The following is a 12651-nucleotide window of genomic DNA, read 5'->3' on the forward strand; positions in this document are numbered from 1 at the left end:
AAAAAGTTTAAAATAGGTCTGAGTGTAGCCCAGAGGTAGAAAGGCTTCCAGGAACCCTAGTACCACCAAAAAAAAAAAAAAGACTCCTCAACCTCTTCATGATCCTTAAAAGGCGAAATAACCTTTTTTTAAAAAAATTGAGTGATACAAAATAAGAGTTAATAATTAGAATAAATAGAAATTTACATGATTAAATAAGTAGAAATTTATTATTATTTCTATACTTTTAAAATACAGTGGAAGCCAGGCGTGGTGACGCATGTTTGTAATCCCCGCGCTTGGGAGGCTGAAACAGGAGTATTGCATGGGTTCGAAGCCAGCCTCAGCTACTTAGTGAGGCTTTCAGCAACTTAGTGAGACCCTGTTTCCAAATAAAATATAAAAAATGTCTGGGAGTATAGCCTGGAGGTAGCAAGCCTCTAGGTTCTACCCCCAGTACCACCCCCCCCCAAAAAATACAGTGGAATACATTTAAAATACATTTATTAAAATACATTTCTATACTTTTAAAATACAATTATTTTATCTTTCCTATGTTGAGCTCATTTTTTTTCCTGGGCTTCTGTGATGAATAACAAACATAATGCAGTGAAATCATGGTATAATATCTTTTTCCCTTAGATGGACACTTTTGTAAATCCACTTCGCAATTCTATGAGAAATGTTTCAAATGCAGTTAAATCCCTTCCGGATAGCCTGGCAGAAGGAATGACTAAAATGTCAGACAACATGGGCAAAATGTCAGAAAGATTAGGGCAAGACATAAAACAATCATTTTTCAAGGTAAGAAAACACTTTCAATAATGTTTAAAGCAAATTATTTTTAATTCAACTAAGATGCATTGAGCTTTTGATTAGATTTACCTTATTTTACTTTCCAGTGCCTTCAAACACATAGTCTCATAAAGAATGAAAAATTATAAAGAATGAATTCTTATCAGAAATGGACACTAAATATCCAGTCACTCGTCAGTCTTTTCTATGAAAGTTTTAAAATTCATTTAAAATAAATATTTAAAATTAATAGTTATTTTTGTACTGTTATTCTGTTATGCCATTTTTTATTTTGTAATGTTACAAATTCCTTAGCAAACAAGTAAGTGCTATTTGCAAATGAGTTATACTAGTTAGTATTCACTTAAGAAACAGTCTGACTTCTCCTGATTCACATGATAGAGAGACCACCAGATCAAATGGAAAAAAAGTTCACAATTGTCAGCCTCTGGGTCCATGTATTACTGTCTGTAATGGCATGAAGGAGTTTCCCAAGAAAACTTTTTATTATATTAGCAGATAATAATGGTACTGGACCAAATAGTTTGTTGCATTCCTGGTTTTTAATCTTTTGATAATTTGAAATCGTTTTTTAAGGTTGTCTAATAAAAGCCTTTTAAAAAACCCATAAGACTATTATAGTATTCTACTTGTTAAGTCATATATGAATAAAGTGTACATATATTAAAAACAGTTCTTTGATGTGAAAGATAATTCTTAAAATGTGTGTAAATCATAGTTTTCTATTCTTAGGCTTTTTCTGATGCTTCATTTTTATTTATAATTCTGAGAAAGTATCCTAATACTAAAAGAGTATGGCAGTACCACTTTTTTTTTTTTTTTTTTTTTCAGTATCAGAGATGGAACTCAGGGGCAATCTACCTCCAAGCTACACCCCCAGCCCGATTTTTTATTCCTTATTTTGAAACATGATCTCACTAATTTGCAGGGGACCTCACTAAGTAGCTGAGGCTGTCCACGAACCACAATGCTTAGGTCTCAGCTTCCCGGATGCTGGGATTACAAGTGTGCGCCACCACAACCTGTTGGCAGTACCACTTTTGCCAACTACTCATATGACTTTGTACAAGAGTCATCAAACTTCCCCAGGCTTATTATTGTCCTCACTAATACTTCAAAGGCTTAAAAAAAAAGGTGATTTTGATGGTCCTTGCTATGATGATAAAAGAGTTTCAAGTAACATTGGCTTTTCTGTCCTTTTTACTTAATTTATCTAACAAGTGGTTAATTATTTAAATGTATTAACGTACTTTTAAGAGCTTTTGATGATAATAAAGGATTGGAGTTCTAAGAAAAAGAGAGATTGGAGTTTTGTTCCCTGGTTTTGCTATTATTTGATCTCCAATTAAATTTAACTTTTCTTGGTTTAAAATACTTATATGAAGTATGGGAGTTTGACCAAGTAATCTCCCCTTCCTGGTCAAATATTTTTTAAAGGGGAAAAAAAAGTCCTTTGGGTAATTGTATTCATCACCATTCTTGGCAGTTATTTAAATATATGATCATATAACTTAGAGAAAAGACAACTTTTTATATGGTTTCGGGCTCAGTCCACATGAAGCTGAGGACCACAGATCTTAGGGCATGGAGAAGAGAAAGCACATGGGCATTGTTCACATCACAGAGGCCAGAAGCAAGAGAAAGAGCAGGGGGAAGAAGAACCATTTATATAATCCTTAATACTGCACCCCTAGAGACCACCTTCTCCATCCAGCCATACCCTATGGGCCTACCTGGTACCCCTCCAGGTAAACCCATTGCAGTGGATCTTGCTCACTTCTGGAATTCCAACCCTCTTGACACAATTATGTCAGCGCCAAACACCAATTTATGACCCCTTCAGGGGTCGTTCTTTAGCTATAACAGTAATGAAGTAAACAACATTTTTTATTTGGTTTCAAATTCTATATTGTTGAACTTTGCTTTTTATATTGCACAAAAGACAAATCAAATGCTAAAACTCATTTTGATTTATTATGTTGTGTTCTTTCACTGTCTTCTTTAATGTATTTATTTATTCTTTCTTTTTTAAATGTTAGGTGCCTCCTTTAATTACAAAGACTGATTCAGATCCTGAACATTGTCGAGTCTCAGCTCAACTTGATGATAATGTGAGTAAATCTTATTCTTTGTAATATAACAGTTGTTACTCAAATCATACTTGACAGGTCTTTTTAACTTATTTATACATATTTATCATTCATATATACATATTGTGTTAAGCTTGGTAAATTCTTAAAAACTGTGTATCTCCCATATAATTTGTACCCTAGTAGAAAAGGAAACAGAAAGTTAGCAATAATCCAGAAAGCCCTTTATGCTTTTTGTCATAGCTCACAAAGATCATAACTATTCAGACTTTAAACGTGTGTGTGTGTGTAAGTGTGTGTGTGTGTGTGTGTGTGTGTGTGTGTGTGTGTGTGTGTTTTACTGGGGATTGAACCCAAAGACATTTTACATCTGAGCTACCCACCTGCCCTAGCCCTATTTTTTTTTTAAACAGGGTCTCATTAGGTTAAGAGTCTAAGTTACAAAAACTGCCTTCCAACCTATAAGTCTCCTGTCTCAACCTCCCAAGTACTGGGATTACAGGCATGTGCACCTGGCTTTACCCTGCTTTTGTACTTTATATAAAGGAAACGGTCAAGTATTTACTTCTTTAAATCTGCCCTTTTCTTCTCAACATTGTGATGTTCTTCCATATTGTTTTATGTGATTGGAGTTTCTGTATTCTTGTGGCCTTTTAGAATTTCATTTGTAAATTTGGTACAATTTATTCATTACATTATCCATAAACTCCTTGAATGTTCTGCTACAGGTCTTATTATTAAAAAATTTCGAGGACAGCCTCAGCTACTTAGTGAGACCTTTTGCAACTTAGTGAGACCTTGTTTCAAATAAAAAATAGGGTTGAGGGTGTAGCTGGGAGGTAGAATGCCACTGGGTTCCATCCACAGTACAGTAATAATAAGAATAATAAGGAAGCCGGGCGTAGTGGCATACGCTTGTAATCCCAGCATTCGGGAGGCTGAGACCAGAGGATCGCGGTTCGAAGACAGCCTCAGCTACTTAGGCCCTCCACAACTCAGTGAGACCCTGTTTCAAAATAGAGAATAAAAAATTGGGTAGGGGATATAGCTTGGAGGTCAAATGCCTCTGGGTTCCATCCCCAGACCCGCAAAAAAAAAAAAAAAAAAAAAAAAAAAGAAAGAAAGAAAGAAAGAATAACAAGAATAATATTCAGCACACATTTCTTTTGGGAATGAAATTCTTGGGTCAGAAATTATGCATAAATTCTCTTTTAGGTAGGTACTGCCAAATAGTTTTCCAAACTATACCACCCATGGTTCTCCCAGCACTATATGTGAATTTGAAGGTGCCACATCCTGTTAGTACCTAATACTTTGTGTCTTTTTAATTTTAGCCCCTTCTGGTTGTTGTATTTTGTGTAGATTCACATTTCTCTGATGATAGCTGAAAAGTTGAACCTTTTTTCATATATGTCTTGACTATTTGGTCTACTGTCTTGTGTTTTTCTAGCTCCCTTGCCCATTTTTCTATTAACTGTCTTTGTCTTTTTTAAATTATGTTATATAACCTGAATTTTTTTTCAGTTGTATTTGTGTGTTTAGTATCTTCTACTCGTTGTGTTGTTTTTGTGTATACTTATGCAAGATAACAAGATGTCTTCAGATTTTCCTTAAAAAACTTTTTTGTTTTACCATGCCAACATTTAGATTTGCAGTTCAACTAGGACTCATTTTTGTATCTGGTATAAGGTGTAGGTGTCTTGTTGACCCAAGCACAATTTACTGAAAAGGCCATCTGTTCCCTGCTGTTCTGTGTTTCTTATCACAGATCAGATTATCATATACAGTTGTATTTGTTTCTGGGCTCTTTGTTTTGTTCTTCTAGGTAGATTTATTTAAATGTATAATTTCTTTAGTTTCTCTTTGAACTTATTTATAATAAATTCTTAAAATACATACAATTCACCATATATATACAATTTACTATATTTACAATTTATTTTCTGGTGCTTTGTTCTTTTAAATACAAATGTATTGAGAATAGTATATTCTCCTGAAAAAAAAAATGCATCAGAAAATAAGCAAAGTTCCTGAAATTTGCTTTGTTGAACTAGTTCAGCCTCTACTAAAAGTACAGGGAGCTAAATTATCTTTTTCTAGGACCATTGTGAACTTACTTTGAGAAATAAATTTTGGTTTTGTATTTTTAAACTCCAATCTTGGAACTTATGACATCATTGTAGGACTGTAAAATTCTCTACTCTGTCAACATGACTATTAGAAATATGTTTTCTCAATTAGAATGAAATTTCAAATTTTGAAAGCTATTATGTAGCTTGTTCTCTGACTTACTGAAATAGTAACAATCATTTTGTAAAAGCAGCAGAAATAACCATTCATAAAAGATAGCTGGTTCCAATGAATTTATTCTTCTTTTTATATTTTATTAGGTAGATGACAATATTCCACTTAGGGTAATGCTACTTCTCATGGATGAAGTATTTGACTTAAAAGAGAGAAATCAGTGGTTGCGAAGGAATATCAAAAACCTACTTCAACAGCTTATTAGAGCTACATATGGTGATACTATTAATAGGTAACAGTTTTTTTCCTTACCTTACTTACCTTTTAAACTTTACTTTTGGAAGCAGATTTCTCAAACTTCATAGGAGAACTTCTTCTCCAGGCATACTCTTATCATTAAAGCAGTTTATTGCTCTCAAAGATAACTTACACCCAAATTAATCTGCTTATTTCATAAAAGTTGTGTTTATTTTAATCCACCTTCTAAAATTTTAAGCCTACTCACTTCAGTTTCTTTACTTTCAGAAAAATAGTTGACCATGTTGAGTGGATGACCTCACCTGAACAAGTAGCCGACTCAGTAAAACGTTTCAGGTATATCTTAAGACACAGTCACTTCTTTCAGGTAGTACAGAGTTTAGCATTGTTATCACTTAATAATTTTCAATGCTTTTGTTTCTTTTCTGACCATAAAATTGATTTGAGTCATCATTGGTGTACAAAAAGAATTTTAAGAATTATAATAAACATTTGTCCCATGGACCTATTTATCTTTGTCTTTTTAAAACCAGAATAAGAAAAGTATAAACAAAAATATTTGAGATGCTAGGCTACATTTTATCACAGTGGTGTTGCTTTAAGATAATTAATATATCAGTATAGAAATAGTAATATAATCAAATACCTAGTTTGGGGGATTTGTTTTTCTGTAATATTTATTAACCTTGGGGGTTTTTTTGTTGTTTTTGTTGGTACTGGGGTTCTGGAAACCCTTCTACCTCCAGGCTACACTCCCAGACACCTATTTCTTATATTTTTATTTGGAAACAAGGTCTCATAAGCCAGCATGGCTGGCTTCGAACCTGCCTGATCCTCCTGTCTCTGCCTCCCAAGCGCAGGGATTACAAGTGTGCGCCACCACGCCCACCGTAACCTTGGTTTTAAGTGAAAGTTTTTAGAAAAAAATGTGTGTGTGTGTGTGTGTGTGTGTGTGTGTGTGTGTGTGTGTGTGTGTATGGAGAGAGAGAGAGAGAGAGAGAGAGAGAGAGAGAGAGAGAGAGACTCTTTCCTCTATACCTAGCACTCTTTCAGTCATTGAAGACTGAGAGACAATCTGCAGTTCCTTTAGGAAGGCACAGATAGAAAAATAAAGCTCTCAAAAGTGAGGATAAGCAATGCCTAAAAATTTATTGCATCTTGGTCTTTGAAGGTAAGGTAAGGTAGAAAGGAAAGGAAAGGAAAGGAAAGGAAAGGAAAGGAAAGGAAAGGAAAGGAAAGGAAAGGAAAGGAAAGGAAAGGAAAGGAGGAAGGAGCTATTAATATTGAACACTAACTTTGTGGTTGCCATGGATTATGTATGCTTTCTGACGTTACTCTGTTTTATAAGGTAGGTGTTTTGGTCTCTATTTTGTTTTAAGGAAATTGAAGATTAGAGAAGTAATTTGCTCAGAAACTCTCAGTATAGAAGTGAAGAATCTGGCTTTTTTTCTTTGAAGCTAAGTTTTTCCTCTCTATTCCAGACTGTTCCTACCTACCTTGGCAATTTCATTTTATTTCAGGGTAGATACAGCAATGTAGCAGTCATTCCCAGCCTTAGCTGTACACTTGAATCACCTGGAGAGCTTTAACATACACCAAGGCCTGTATCCACCCCCTGGACCCAGCTCAGAAGAGGGCTGCCTTAATCAGGAGAAAGGCTTGAACACTGAGATTTTTTAAAGTGCTGGGGTGTTTCTAATGCAAGGTTAACACAGTTGCCCTGGGGAGTCTCTGTCCCTCAGACCAATTCCAAATGGAACCTTGAATTCTGCTTTTGGACAAAACATTAGGGAACAGTAATCAAGTACACTGCGAGTCAGGATGGATGGGATATTGTATGTATGCAAGGACCCCTCTTCTCAATCAAGGTATAAGTTGTGGGCATGGAATCTTGTTTTATATTGGTTTAGTTATAAGGGGAATTGAGTGGCCCAATGGAGGAAGAATAACTGTTAAGAACTCTAATGTATCCAAATTCAAGATGTCATGGGTTATTTTTGTATGAGAAGTGCAGTAAGCAGGTACTCACTTCTGAGTTTAAATAGCTATGCTGTTTATTTGTATATTCTACTGGTCTTTGTTAGTGTTTATGAACTACTGAAGGGCAAAACTTATGTTTTATTTTTCTTATGTATAGCCTTTTACAACTAAAATTAAATCCTACTCTTAGTCAGTGTTATCTGAATATTATTATACTTACATAAAATGTCAGAAATGTTTCTGTTTTACATTTACATATTCTGTAGAAGTCTGAAATAATTTTTAACTTGTATTACTAGAAAATGAAAATATTTACAAGATATATTTAATCTTCTTAAATAGAGATGCATTTTGGCCAAATGGCATTTTAGCAGAGACTGTTCCATGCAGAGATAAAGCTATTCGAATGAGAACAAGAATTGCAGGAAAAACCAAATTACTTGCAATTATGCCAGGTGAGTAAGCATATTTAATAAAAATCCCATTAATGTGTAATTCTTCTGAATTTTTGTTACTGGCCATGCTATTTTGGCTATTCTTATTATAATAACTACTATTTATTGGCTTACTGTATGACAGACACTGCATTCTTGTATATTATTAAATAATTCCCATAACAGCTTTATATATGAGGAAACAGTGCTCAGAGCAGCTAAGTACCAAGATGTTCAGCTAGTAAGTGACAGGACTGGCTTATATTTGAGTGATTTGAAAGTTTGTGCTTTTAATACTGTCTATTTGCTTTCTTGAATCATTTTCAGAATTACATTATTAAATAAAATATGTGACAGATGAATGAGCTAGTAAGAGAATATGAAGAGTGAATTTTTTATTTCTAAACAGATCAAACAAACGTTCTTTCAAAGAGTCAATTATTGGTCTTATTGGTCAATTATTAACCTATATTATTGTGTTGTTAATAATTTAAAACAAGCCAGATGTGGTGGCACACGCTTGTAATCCCAGTATTCAGAAGGCTGAGGCAGGAGGATTGCGGTTTGCGGACAGCCTCAGCTACTTGGTGAGGCCCTCCACAATTTAGTGAGACTCTGTTTCAAAATAAAGAATAAAAAATAGGTAAGGGGGTGTAGCTCAGAGGTCAAATGCTCCTGGGTTCTATCCCCAGATTTACCCCCCCCAATTAAAACATAAGCCTAAAGAGATTATACATAATAGCATTTTTGGTCAACTGTGAGTTACTTGTTTATGGTATAGCTATCTTACTTTGACCCATTTTTCTTCTCTCAGTAAGAGGTTGTATATTATGAAAACTGTTTTTCTGTGGCTAACAGGTAGTGATGATTGTTTTATCCCTTTTTTTATGAGTATCTTTAACAATGTCCAGATATCTTCTCTATATACTTTAATTATGGATGCAGAGAATAGGTAAGATATATTTTAAGTTCTTTAGTATCATGCAATACCAATTTCTATGCTTACCATTTTGATTTCTTATAATTTATTTTATTTTATTTATTTTATTTCATTTTTTTGGTGGTACTGGGGTTCCTGGAAGCCCTTCTACCTCCAGGCTACACTCCCAAACCTATTTTATATTTTTGAAACAGGGTCTCATATGCCAGCGCAGCTGGCTTCGAACCTGCGCGATCCTCCTGTCTCCGCCTCCCAAGCGCGGGGATTACAAGCGTGCGCCACCACGCCCGGCTGATTTCTTATAATTTAAAACTAATTTGCATCATAAAATTTGAATGATCAGTTTTCTCTTTTGTCAGTTAAATTAGGAATTTGCCACATGACCTTTAATTCTTTTTTATAAACAGTTACATTTGGTAGTGTAAAGCAAAGAAATAACATTTAAAACAGTAACTTTTAGAATATTATTTAATACACTATTAAAGTAAACCAGATTGTATTATAGATGAACTCAGTTATGTGACTGGAAAAGGTCAATAGATATTTCCTGATATTGTATCATGTTTCAGACACTATTCTTGGCACATGTCTTTGTCTTCTCACAGCCTACATTTTATTAGGGGTATGCAACAAACAAAACAAATAAATAAAGCATAGTATGTTAGATAGTGGTAAGTATTAAGGAGAAAATTAATTCAGGGAAAAGAAATATGCAGTGGCAGGTGAATTGCAGCTGTAGAGTGGCCAAGGAGGGCCTGAGAAGATGCCATTGGTGTGACGACCTGAAGGAAGTGATGGCAGATATAAAAGCATAGAATTTTCTATGTACATAATTCCATCCCTGTTTTGTGTTGGGTTTTTTTTTTTTTCAGTTGATTTATAACATACTTGCTTTACACTCTGTTATACCATTAGTTTAATACATACCTTTTGGAAGCCCAATGTTTCTTTCTAAAGAAGTAAAAGAATATTTATGCTATTGAGACCCTGATTGTTACTGTTTGGACTGTTACCGTTTGGGAAACTGTCCCCAGGGACCTTTGTTAGACCCCTGGGAATAATTCCCCCCCAAAACAGAAAAAACCTCGGGTTCTTGTCCTGAGCTGGGACTCTTGCTGAAAATATAAAGGAGTTTATTAAAATGATAGAAATACAGAAGATAGTTACAGCCTCATGTTACCCAGAGGGGGTGCTTCAAACAAAATCACCAAAAATCCCTTGATGCAGAGGGTTCTTACAGCCAGCCCAGTGTTCTTATAGCCAGTCTCCGACCCAACCAAATCCACCTAGGCAGCTCTGTCTCAGGCACAGACCCCCACACCTTTTGTTACACTCCAAAATGTGTTAAGTTGCTTATCCAGAATCTGGGATTTCCTCCCATCCTGGAGAAAGTTTGCCTCTCTTCAGAAATGTAAAAAGGCCCTAGGCTGCTTCTATTCCTTTCCTAATTATCCATGGTGAAATCTGCTGCCCTCTCTCCACAGCTCCTGGCTTCATTTACCACCAAAGATATATTTTAAAATTGGAAATCTTTCCCAATACTGGTACATTAATATGTTTTGAAACCTCTTCCCAATACTGGTACACTGATTATGAATAATTCCAGAATAATGATATATATTGGTCACATAGTCCAGTATCTCTAATAGCTTTCTATTGTCTTTGGGTGAATTCTAAACTTGTTTACCCTGATAGTCATAGCACCTTTAGTTTTTTATTTTTGTCTGCACTTTCTCTTACAGGAATTCTAAACTTTTCTGCCCTCATTTCTTGAACATACTATTTATTTATTTATTTATTTATTTATTTATTTATTTATTTATTTATTTATTTATGGTGGTACTGTAGGTGGAACCCTTCTACCCCCAGGCTACACTCCCAGACCTATTTTTTAGGTTTTTATTTGGAAACAGGGTCTCTTAAGCCAGCAAGGCTGGCTTCAAACCTGTGCGATCCTCCTGTCTCTGCCTCCCAAGCGCGGGGATTACAAGTGTATACCACCATGCCCAGCTCATACTTTTTGTTTTCATACTGTAAATACTGTCTCCTTGTAAGAGAAAGTGGAAATTTCTAATGTTTTCATGACATTGATATACTATGCTGCAAGGTTTTTGAGATCATGAATTTTTTTCTCCTGTGCTCCACTAAAACTTATTCACAATCATGGATTAATTTGTTTTCTTATAGCATTTTTTATTGTTCACTAAACATGCTAGCATGTCTTATTAAAGTCTTATAAATCCTTATAGTTCAGATGAATGTTGGTTATAAGAAATCCCCACTTAATAAATGGGGAGACAGAGTTAGGCTGTGTAGGATGGATATTAAAGGGTAGGATTCTAACTATAATTTGGAGTTTCTAAGTCAGCATCCTTTCTCTGGTGCCATATTGTCTTCCAGTATCTGTTGTGTAAGCGGATGATGTATGCATACAAACATGCATTAATTTTAAGTCTCATTTATAAACACAGCTAAAGTACATTAACTGTATACCTACTATTTATCATTTACTATGCAGTGTACTATATATACTTTGTGTAATTAAGTGATGAATTTTGTATGTTTTCCACCTCTTCATTTAGATGAACTGAAGCACATTATTGGAGCTGAAACCACACGGAAAGGTATTCTTCGTGTTTTTGAAATGTTTCAGCACAACCAGTTAAATAGGAGAATGGTTTATGTCTTCTTAGAAGGCTTTTTAGAAACCTTATTTCCACAGTATAAATTTCGTGAACTTTTCAACAAACTGCATTCACGGTCAAAGCAGATGCAGAAATACAAACAGAAACTTCAAACTACTCAAGCGCCTTCTTTACAAAAAAGGTGACACTTCAATCTGTGAAGCTGGTGTTCATTTTGTCCAGGACTAATAGTATGGACAGACCTTCTGGGGCTTAATTCATACACTGTCATGTCTGCGCCAGTCTTTTAGTGTCTCAAAATAGATTATTAATACATCATAAAACTCTGGTTCTTCTCGTTACCATCTATAATCCAGCCACTACCAAGGGAGATTTCTGTGTCTTAGATGATTTGGTGCACAGTTTGCAACATTGAAAGGATACTGCCCCCATCTCAAGCAAGAATGATGTTGGTCTCTTCCGTTTCAAACTAATCAGCATTCTCCAGCAATGACAAAGTGCCAGATTGTATATATGAGAGCTAAGGAAAGCACAAAACAATGATTCACAGAAAAATTGACTAATTTGCTTAACAGTTGGAGACTGTGCAATGTATGATTTTGGAGATACTTGTTTTGCATAATAATTTTGTAAGTCTGTGTCAGCATTTTGATATAGTGTCAATTAGCCAGGTGAATGATCTTCAGAACATCTATCCATTTCAGGTCAGGGAAAAGTGACAGAATGCCCTTAAAAAGTGAAATAACCTTATAGTTTTGTGTCATAAAATACAACTGAATATAAAATGAAATCATTGAAAAACAGAATTTGGTTGGATTATTCATTAGTATAAAATAAATTTGAGTCAACTCTTAATGTGTTATGCTCTTATGATACTCAGTTGTTAGGTTTTCTTTGGGCATTCTGTGCACAAAAAGCATGTGATAGCTCTCATGTATGTTTCAAAATTATTAGTTTCATCTTTAACATATTACTGATTTTCAGAAGGGGAATAATTTGTTGAAAGAACTGCCAAATACATTCTGTCCTCCTAAAATATGAAAATTAAAATAAAGCAGTACTCTATTTAAAAGTTACCATATAATTTTAAGTTGTATGATCTATACACGCCTTAGGTAACTATACAGAATTAGCAAATCAGAAGATTAATGAGTGTACTACTTATGTGTAAACATACAAACTCCTAATTCTATTATGTGTACATATATGAAAATAAATAATCAAAACAGAATTGTACTATTTTTAAAATATGCTTTTATTTATAT

At 34.5% G+C, this 12651-nt stretch overlaps 1 protein-coding gene across 6 annotated transcripts in view; it reads left to right on the forward strand.

Moving 5' to 3' along the window:
* Positions 1-11571, forward strand: part of SNX13 (sorting nexin 13) — a gene marked incomplete at both ends in the record, with an annotated part of 157048 nt that extends 145477 nt beyond the window's left edge. For all 6 annotated transcript variants that reach the window (XM_080701842.1, XM_080701845.1, XM_080701844.1 and 3 more), the window contains 6 exons: positions 622-783; positions 2835-2906; positions 5276-5421; positions 5655-5723; positions 7710-7822; positions 11324-11571. In XM_080701842.1, coding sequence (XP_080557968.1) covers positions 622-783; positions 2835-2906; positions 5276-5421; positions 5655-5723; positions 7710-7822; positions 11324-11571 — 810 coding nt within the window. The remainder of the gene's footprint in view (positions 1-621; positions 784-2834; positions 2907-5275; positions 5422-5654; positions 5724-7709; positions 7823-11323) is intronic.
* Between the last annotated feature and the right edge of the window lie 1080 nt (positions 11572-12651).

Source organism: Muscardinus avellanarius, assembly GCF_963383645.1.
Source record: "Muscardinus avellanarius genome assembly, chromosome: 9".
Lineage (NCBI taxonomy): Eukaryota > Metazoa > Chordata > Mammalia > Rodentia > Gliridae > Muscardinus > Muscardinus avellanarius.